This window comes from Anopheles merus, unplaced genomic scaffold (genome assembly GCF_017562075.2).
Source record: "Anopheles merus strain MAF unplaced genomic scaffold, AmerM5.1 LNR4000078, whole genome shotgun sequence".
In the NCBI taxonomy this organism is placed as follows: domain Eukaryota; kingdom Metazoa; phylum Arthropoda; class Insecta; order Diptera; family Culicidae; genus Anopheles; species Anopheles merus.
The window spans coordinates 90702-100256 of record NW_024427658.1 but is presented as its reverse complement, the minus strand read 5'-3'; the positions used below and the strand labels follow the sequence as shown (position 1 = coordinate 100256).

Sequence of the window (9555 nt, the reverse complement as noted above, 5' to 3'; positions counted from 1 at the left end):
ACTCGCACTTATTCGCGGGCATTTTGGTAACACGAAACTTTTAACGAAAAGTTTTTAAGATTGTTGCGACGATCGCTTAGCAAAGATACTGATCGCGCAAATCCCTACGTTGTGGTATATTTTTAAGAAAACCAGAACACGCTTTCACAATTTTACATACTTTATTTAACGCGCGCTGTCGAGAGCCGTTTCTCCTTCGTGGTCGGTTACAAGAATGAATATCATTATGGCAGCTTATTCCCGCGATCTAATTCCCTACCAATACACACAAAACAGCACCTGTCAATCGTTTCGTTTATCGGTGAAACGCATATGCAAATAACGCAAGTGAAATATTTCACTCGGAACTATGGGCATTTAAAAACATGAAACGTAAACATACTCCCCGCCTTGATGGGACATCAACAGCAAAACAATAACAAACTTTCACCTGTCAAGGCGGCTCCGCTTCTAATAAACATGTGCTTTCAACTCAACGTTCTTTAAAGTGTGTGATTACTAGTGGGTAAAACGCAAATTTTCGTAATCGGACGCTTAATCGTTCCCTTGGCGGTACGCAACGTTACAACTCGTACAAGTCCGTCCAGTCCGGGGTGAGTATCAGTTATACGCGCTAACGGCCAACGTGTGGTAGGGAGTAGCTCGTCGACCACAATCACCATCCTTCCAGGCTGGATGTCATCAGCTCGTGCGTTCGATCGCGGGACCTTCTGCATTTCCTGGAGATACTCCTTCTGCCAGTGCTTCCAAAACTTCTGCACTAGTAGTTGAAGCTTCTGCAGGTGCTCGTAAGTGTTCATAGGTACGTGTTGGAAATCGGGATCTGGCAAGGCAACCATGGACGTGCCTATTAAAAAATGAGACGGGGTTAGTGCAGCTAAATCATTAGGATCATCAGATACCGGCAATAGAGGACGAGAATTCATGGCAGCCTCGATCTGATGCAGCACCGTATAGTAGCCCTCGAAGGAAAGGCGTGTGCTCCCAAGGTGACGAAACAGATGACGTTTTGCAGTCTTCACGGCAGCCTCCCAGAGACCGCCAAAGTGTGGTGCTCGGGGTGGTATCATGTGCCATCGGATACCTTGCTCAGCACATGATTTTGCGATGGCGCCCATCTCGGCCTCATTGGACAGCCGCTCGAATAACTCCTTCAATTCGTTCCTAGCTCCTTCAAAGTTCTTCCCGTTGTCTGAGTGCAAATGCTCTGGTAAGCCTCTCCTTGCACAGAATCTTCTTAGGGCAGCTAAAAACCCTTGCGTGGACAAATCACCAACAAGTTCCAAATGGACTGCCTTTGTAGCAAAGCAGACAAACACGCACAGGTACGCCTTCAACGATGCGGCACGACGATGTACTGGTTTCAAGTAGAACGGTCCAGCATAATCAACCCCAGTAACTGCAAATGGTCGACTCGGCTGCACTCTTCCGGATGGCAGCTGACCAGTTTGCTGCTCCACAAGTGCAGGTTGGTAACGATTGCATCGATAACAGCTTCTCACAACGCTTTTGACAAGCATTCGTCCATTCATCGGCCAAAACTCCTCACGGATGTGTGAAAGTAATACACGACCTCCACCATGCAGCAATACACGATGCTCATGTTCAGCAATCAAACGAGCCAACGGGTGATGTTTTGGGAGAACCGCAGGATGCTTGGTTTGGAAGGGCAGTTGCGCAAAGTTTAGCCTACCGCCTACTCGGATGATTTCCTTTTCGTCAAGGAACGGGGTAAGTCGATTTAAAACCGAACATTTTCTCACTTGCTTTCGTTCTTTTAGATCCCGTAATTCTTCGGCGAATACTTCACGCTGCGCAAGACGGACTAAAACGTTGACGGCTTCTACTCGCTCTTGAACGGTGAGCACTTCTGCAGAGATTGCATCCTCATTCACTTCATTCGTCGAAATATCCGCAGAATTGTTGCTCCTTTTTTGCTGAACAAGTTGCCGAAGGTACGTGGCAAATCGTAAACAATATGCAACAACATTTACAAGGCGAGTATACGATGACCAACGCAGGAAAAACCAATTGTAACTCGGCGCCGTATGAATCGATGTCTGCAACACCTTCAGCGCTCTCTCTTCATCATCTCCTTCAGAAGGATCGGATACGGGCCAAAACTTCTCTGAGAGCGCGAGCCACGAAGGCCCATGTTTCCACGATCGACTCTCGTTAAAATCAGCAACTGACATACCACGAGATACTAAATCAGCTGGGTTCTCAATTCCAGCAACGTGTTTCCATTTGCATCCGGCGGTAAAATGCTGTATCTCGGAAACTCTATTGGCAACAAATGTCTTCCATGTATTCGGCGGCTGCTTTAACCAATTTAGACAAATTGACGAATCGGTCCAAAACCACGATCCATCTATCCTCATGTCGATAGCACGCTTAATGCGGTTATGTAAGTGCACAGCAAGGACGCAGGCACACAGCTCAAGTCGAGCGATGGATAACCGCTTCAGTGGCGCTACTTTGCTCTTCGATGCCAGTAGCACGACACGAACAACACCAGCTTCCTCCGACCGCACATAAGTACATGCTCCGTACGCAGCGATGGACGCATCAGCAAACGTGTGCAGTTCCATTTTGGTTACATTAGGAAGCAACACATAGCGATCCATGCTACAATTGGTCAAAGAAGATACCTCGCGTTGAAACTGCTTCCATTTAGCAACAATACAATCAGGCAAAGGATCGTCCCAATCGCACGAAGACACCCACATCTCCTGCATGATGGTTTTGGCGCGAATGATGATTGGAGCCATCATTCCTAAAGGGTCATACATTTTAGCTATAGTGGAAAGTACTGACCGTTTTGTTGCGACTGCACTGTCTGGCTGTATCATGCAATCAAATTGCAACACATCTTCTTGAGGCTGCCAGCTGATGCCAAGGGTTTTCACCGTTTCATGGGTAGCGAAACACAACGATGATTTTGTACCGATCTGCGAATCATCCAAACCCTCAAGCACCTCTAGACGATTGGACGTCCATTTTCGCAGCTCGAAACCTCCTTTGCTCAGTAGAACGCTCAACTCTTTCCGCAACTGGATGGCAGCTTCGATGGATTGCGCTCCACCGATAAAATCGTCGACATAAAAATTCTTCTTCAGCGCGGATCCAGCAAGAGCGTAGACAGCACCTTCATCCTCTGCCAATTGCACTAACGTTCGTGTCGCAAGAAACGAAGAAGGAGCCAGTCCATACGTTACGGTATTCAGCTCATATTCTTGCAAAGGGTGTTGTGGTGAGAATCTATACAAAATGCGTACAAGAGCCCGATCATCAGGGTGCAGTAACACTTGCCTATACATCTTGGCAATGTCTCCAACTAATGCAACACGGTATGTGCGAAAACGCAACAATTGATCCAGCAAATCATCTTGCACCACTGGGCCAACGCAAAGCTATTCATTAAGAGAGAAGCCACTTGTGGTTTTCGCCGAGCCATCAAATACTACCCGTATTTTGGTCGTGGTACTTGTTTCTTTAAATACAGGGTGGTGTGGCAAATAATAACATTCTGTAGGTTCCGGCGTTCCTTTACGTACTGCAGTCATGTGCCCAAGATCCAGATACTCTCTCATGAACGCGTGATACTCCTCCTTCACTTTTGAATCGCGTTCAAACCTTTTCTCCAGAAGGTGAAATCTGCGCTGTGCTCCTGACTTAGATTCGCCAAGCCTCAGTCCAAAGTCAGGATGACGTGGCATGCGTACGATATATCGACCTTCTTCATTTCTCTCCGTCGTCTTCTGGTACAGCTCTTCACACCTCTTTTCTTCGGGAGAGTATCCATCTTTATTTTGCAGCGATTCGATCTTCCAAAACCGCTCCATACTTTCTTCCAGCGATAACATGCACACGGCTGCAGATACTTGTGACACAGGAGAATGAGGAGGAAATTGTGCAGTTGCTGAGCCGGCTACGATCCAACCAAATACACTCTCAATCAGCCACGGAAGTTGATCAGATAACTGCAAACGCGCAGAGGAGGGGAACAAAGAGTAATAGTGTTTAGCCCCTATGATCAAGTCAACTGGCTGTGCTTTATTGAATTGAGGATCAGCTAACACGATTCCTTCTGGTATTTTCCAATCAGCGATAGATACGTCTTGAGTAGGAAGGTTAGCAGTTAACTTGTCCATCAACAAAAACTTCATTGTGCAACTAAATGGTTGCTTCTTCGACACCACTTCAGCTACGACCGCTTCTCGAGCATGAGATGTACAACTGCCAGCACCGTTGATTTTTACATTCGCTCTCTCTCGTGGTAGTTGAAGTAAACATGCGAGTCTTTTGGTCATTAAGTTCGGCTGCGACGCGCTATCCAGCAGAGCGCGAACCGGATGTTCCTGGCCAAATGCGTCAACAATAACTAATCGCACAGTGAGAAGAAAAACATGCTCATTTATCTCGATGTCTCCCGCGGCATTTTGGCTGTGCACTACAGTTTCATTTATGGCTTTGTGAGGACCGGGAGAGGCTGACATCGCCATACTAGATTCCATTCGGCTTTCGGGTGCGCTATTCGAACCGCGATGCAACAAAGAATGATGCCTCTCTCCACAATGTTTACAATTATGTACCGCAGGGCAGCTACGTACTACATGTCCTACCTTTAAACAATTGTTACATACCCTCTTCGTATGGACTATCTGCATACGTTCAGACAGCGGAAGGCGGATAAACTTGTAACAGTTTCCCAGCAGATGGCCATGTTGGCAGTGTGGGCATTTTCTCGTAGTACTCGCAACAGACGAGCAAGAAGAAAGATGCGTTGGCGTTCGTCTCATCTGTGGGTAGGTAGGCTCTCTGCTCGATTGATGGTTCATGGAGATTGACTCAAGTATTCTCATTTTTCGTTGCAGAAACTCGATCAAAGTATTGTAGTCAGGCGTTTCTAATGTGGAGGCATGATCTTCCCACGTTTTTAGGGTCTCTTCTGGCTGCTTGGTGCACAGCACATACTCTAGCATGGTGCTCCAATGCTCCGTTTTCTCGCCGAGTTGCTGCAGCATTTTTAACATGACGATCAAAATCGTCCACGAGCTTATGCAGGGCCACATTAGATTCCCTAGTTACACGGGCCATACAAAATATTGACTGCAGGTGTCTCTTCTTTTGCAGATAGTCATTAGCGTAGCGATCCACCAAAGACTTCCAAGCTATCTGATAATTTCCTGCGCATAATGGAACCGATTCAATGAGCTTCGCAGCTTCACCCTTTAATGCAGCGCGAAGATAATGGAATTTTTGAATTTCCATTACCTCGGAATTGTTGTGTATAAGCGCTTCGAACGTGTCACGAAAAGCAGCCCAATGCATGTCGTCTCCACTAAACTCCGGTAGGGCAATGGTAGGCAGTTTTATGCCGGACACTGCCACGCTGCTGGCAGATGAAGTAGCGGAGGACGCGTGCGGCAAAAGCGCACTTAACGATGCTCTCGTGACGTACAGCTTCTCTTCGATGACAGCACGAACTTGGCCTTCTTCTCCACGTAACTCTGATGGTGCCAAGTTTTCGATATGCTGCTGAACATTGTCGAATTCGGCCGCCAGATTCTCAAGTTCCGCAATTCGAAACGGTACTTGGGAGCAGTCTCTAGCAGGAACGTAGTTCGACACGAAAACAGATGCTCGGTTCAATTTCTCTTCCAGGGTTAAGCGGCGGGAAAGCAGGAGCTCCATGTTGGCCATTTTTGATGCACTGAGGACGATGAACTAAGATGACGATTTTGCGCGCGAAACCAATCGACACTTAAACCGACGTGTAGAATACGGAAATATCGGACGCGAGACGCGGAACGCGGGACGGGGTTACAACACGAACGCGTAAATGTTCAAAGAATCGTATCCTAACGTAGAAGACGATTTACACGACGAATAAATCAAACACTCACGGAAAACGTAACGCACAAAATCTTAGTCCTGATTTTTGAAAATGGTGTCCAAAAAAGGTGTGGCCGAAAAACTGTCGCAATTGCTACGCAGCAAACGTACAGACGTAGCAGGACAAAACACGGGCGCACAAACACTTTAAACCAAAAAACGCGAATCAGCAACTAGCGAAATAACGATGTGTAAGGTCCACGATTTAACCGAAAAGAATGTTCACAAATCACGAAGGAGAAAGTAGTGTCACAAACGTTCACAGAAAGACGGTACTGTGAAGGGACGGAGCACCAAATAAACGGACAAACAGGCACAAAAGTTATGTAATTAAATTTCCGCAGCAATCCTGGTCACGGCACCAATTTATGATCGCGCAAATCCCTACGTTGTGCTATATTTTTAAGAAAACCAGAACACGCTTTCACAATTTTACATACTTTATTTAACGCGCGCTGTCGAGAGCCGTTTCTCCTTCGTGGTCGGTTACAAGAATGAATATCATTATGGCAGCTTATTCCCGCGATCTAATTCCCTACCAATACACACAAACAGCACCTGTCAATCGTTTCGTTTATCGGTGAAACGCATATGCAAATAACGCAAGTGAAATATTTCACTCGGAACTATGGGCATTTAAAAACATGAAACGTAAACATACTCCCCGCCTTGATGGGACATCAACAGCAAAACAATAACAAACTTTCACCTGTCAAGGCGGCTCCGCTTCTAATAAACATGTGCTTTCAACTCAACGTTCTTTAAAGTGTGTGATTACTAGTGGGTAAAACGCAAATTTTCGTAATCGGACGCTTAATCGTTCCCTTGGCGGTACGCAACGTTACAACTCGTACAAGTCCGTCCAGTCCGGGGTGAGTATCAGTTATACGCGCTAACGGCCAACGTGTGGTAGGGAGTAGCTCGTCGACCACAATCACCATCCTTCCAGGCTGGATGTCATCAGCTCGTGCGTTCGATCGCGGGACCTTCTGCATTTCCTGGAGATACTCCTTCTGCCAGTGCTTCCAAAACTTCTGCACTAGTAGTTGAAGCTTCTGCAGGTGCTCGTAAGTGTTCATAGGTACGTGTTGGAAATCGGGATCTGGCAAGGCAACCATGGACGTGCCTATTAAAAAATGAGACGGGGTTAGTGCAGCTAAATCATTAGGATCATCAGATACCGGCAATAGAGGACGAGAATTCATGGCAGCCTCGATCTGATGCAGCACCGTATAGTAGCCCTCGAAGGAAAGGCGTGTGCTCCCAAGGTGACGAAACAGATGACGTTTTGCAGTCTTCACGGCAGCCTCCCAGAGACCGCCAAAGTGTGGTGCTCGGGGTGGTATCATGTGCCATCGGATACCTTGCTCAGCACATGATTTTGCGATGGCGCCCATCTCGGCCTCATTGGACAGCCGCTCGAATAACTCCTTCAATTCGTTCCTAGCTCCTTCAAAGTTCTTCCCGTTGTCTGAGTGCAAATGCTCTGGTAAGCCTCTCCTTGCACAGAATCTTCTTAGGGCAGCTAAAAACCCTTGCGTGGACAAATCACCAACAAGTTCCAAATGGACTGCCTTTGTAGCAAAGCAGACAAACACGCACAGGTACGCCTTCAACGATGCGGCACGACGATGTACTGGTTTCAAGTAGAACGGTCCAGCATAATCAACCCCAGTAACTGCAAATGGTCGACTCGGCTGCACTCTTCCGGATGGCAGCTGACCAGTTTGCTGCTCCACAAGTGCAGGTTGGTAACGATTGCATCGATAACAGCTTCTCACAACGCTTTTGACAAGCATTCGTCCATTCATCGGCCAAAACTCCTCACGGATGTGTGAAAGTAATACACGACCTCCACCATGCAGCAATACACGATGCTCATGTTCAGCAATCAAACGAGCCAACGGGTGATGTTTTGGGAGAACCGCAGGATGCTTGGTTTGGAAGGGCAGTTGCGCAAAGTTTAGCCTACCGCCTACTCGGATGATTTCCTTTTCGTCAAGGAACGGGGTAAGTCGATTTAAAACCGAACATTTTCTCACTTGCTTTCGTTCTTTTAGATCCCGTAATTCTTCGGCGAATACTTCACGCTGCGCAAGACGGACTAAAACGTTGACGGCTTCTACTCGCTCTTGAACGGTGAGCACTTCTGCAGAGATTGCATCCTCATTCACTTCATTCGTCGAAATATCCGCAGAATTGTTGCTCCTTTTTTGCTGAACAAGTTGCCGAAGGTACGTGGCAAATCGTAAACAATATGCAACAACATTTACAAGGCGAGTATACGATGACCAACGCAGGAAAAACCAATTGTAACTCGGCGCCGTATGAATCGATGTCTGCAACACCTTCAGCGCTCTCTCTTCATCATCTCCTTCAGAAGGATCGGATACGGGCCAAAACTTCTCTGAGAGCGCGAGCCACGAAGGCCCATGTTTCCACGATCGACTCTCGTTAAAATCAGCAACTGACATACCACGAGATACTAAATCAGCTGGGTTCTCAATTCCAGCAACGTGTTTCCATTTGCATCCGGCGGTAAAATGCTGTATCTCGGAAACTCTATTGGCAACAAATGTCTTCCATGTATTCGGCGGCTGCTTTAACCAATTTAGACAAATTGACGAATCGGTCCAAAACCACGATCCATCTATCCTCATGTCGATAGCACGCTTAATGCGGTTATGTAAGTGCACAGCAAGGACGCAGGCACACAGCTCAAGTCGAGCGATGGATAACCGCTTCAGTGGCGCTACTTTGCTCTTCGATGCCAGTAGCACGACACGAACAACACCAGCTTCCTCCGACCGCACATAAGTACATGCTCCGTACGCAGCGATGGACGCATCAGCAAACGTGTGCAGTTCCATTTTGGTTACATTAGGAAGCAACACATAGCGATCCATGCTACAATTGGTCAAAGAAGATACCTCGCGTTGAAACTGCTTCCATTTAGCAACAATACAATCAGGCAAAGGATCGTCCCAATCGCACGAAGACACCCACATCTCCTGCATGATGGTTTTGGCGCGAATGATGATTGGAGCCATCATTCCTAAAGGGTCATACATTTTAGCTATAGTGGAAAGTACTGACCGTTTTGTTGCGACTGCACTGTCTGGCTGTATCATGCAATCAAATTGCAACACATCTTCTTGAGGCTGCCAGCTGATGCCAAGGGTTTTCACCGTTTCATGGGTAGCGAAACACAACGATGATTTTGTACCGATCTGCGAATCATCCAAACCCTCAAGCACCTCTAGACGATTGGACGTCCATTTTCGCAGCTCGAAACCTCCTTTGCTCAGTAGAACGCTCAACTCTTTCCGCAACTGGATGGCAGCTTCGATGGATTGCGCTCCACCGATAAAATCGTCGACATAAAAATTCTTCTTCAGCGCGGATCCAGCAAGAGCGTAGACAGCACCTTCATCCTCTGCCAATTGCACTAACGTTCGTGTCGCAAGAAACGAAGAAGGAGCCAGTCCATACGTTACGGTATTCAGCTCATATTCTTGCAAAGGGTGTTTGTGGTGAGAATCTATACAAAATGCGTACAAGAGCCCGATCATCAGGGTGCAGTAACACTTGCCTATACATCTTGGCAATGTCTCCAACTAATGCAACACGGTATGTGCGAAAACGCAACAATTGATC

General features: G+C 47.0%; 1 protein-coding gene and 2 long non-coding RNA genes across 3 annotated transcripts; 2 read left to right on the top strand and 1 right to left on the bottom strand.

Annotated features, from left to right (window-relative positions):
• Positions 1 to 707: 707 nt before the first annotated feature.
• LOC121601367 lies at positions 708 to 1118 on the bottom strand (the record flags this gene model as incomplete). The annotated part of the gene is made up of 1 exon (XM_041930179.1): positions 708 to 1118. A coding segment is annotated over exon 1 (411 nt), but the record flags the coding sequence as incomplete, so codon positions are not given.
• A 628-nt stretch (positions 1119 to 1746) lies between these two features.
• On the top strand, positions 1747 to 1956 carry LOC121601365. The gene is made up of 2 exons (XR_006006087.1): positions 1747 to 1860; positions 1919 to 1956. It is a non-coding gene; the product is annotated as an uncharacterized LOC121601365 (long non-coding RNA).
• Positions 1957 to 7923: 5967 nt separating this feature from the next.
• Positions 7924 to 8133, top strand: LOC121601366. The gene is made up of 2 exons (XR_006006088.1): positions 7924 to 8037; positions 8096 to 8133. It is a non-coding gene; the product is annotated as an uncharacterized LOC121601366 (long non-coding RNA).
• Positions 8134 to 9555: the final 1422 nt, after the last annotated feature.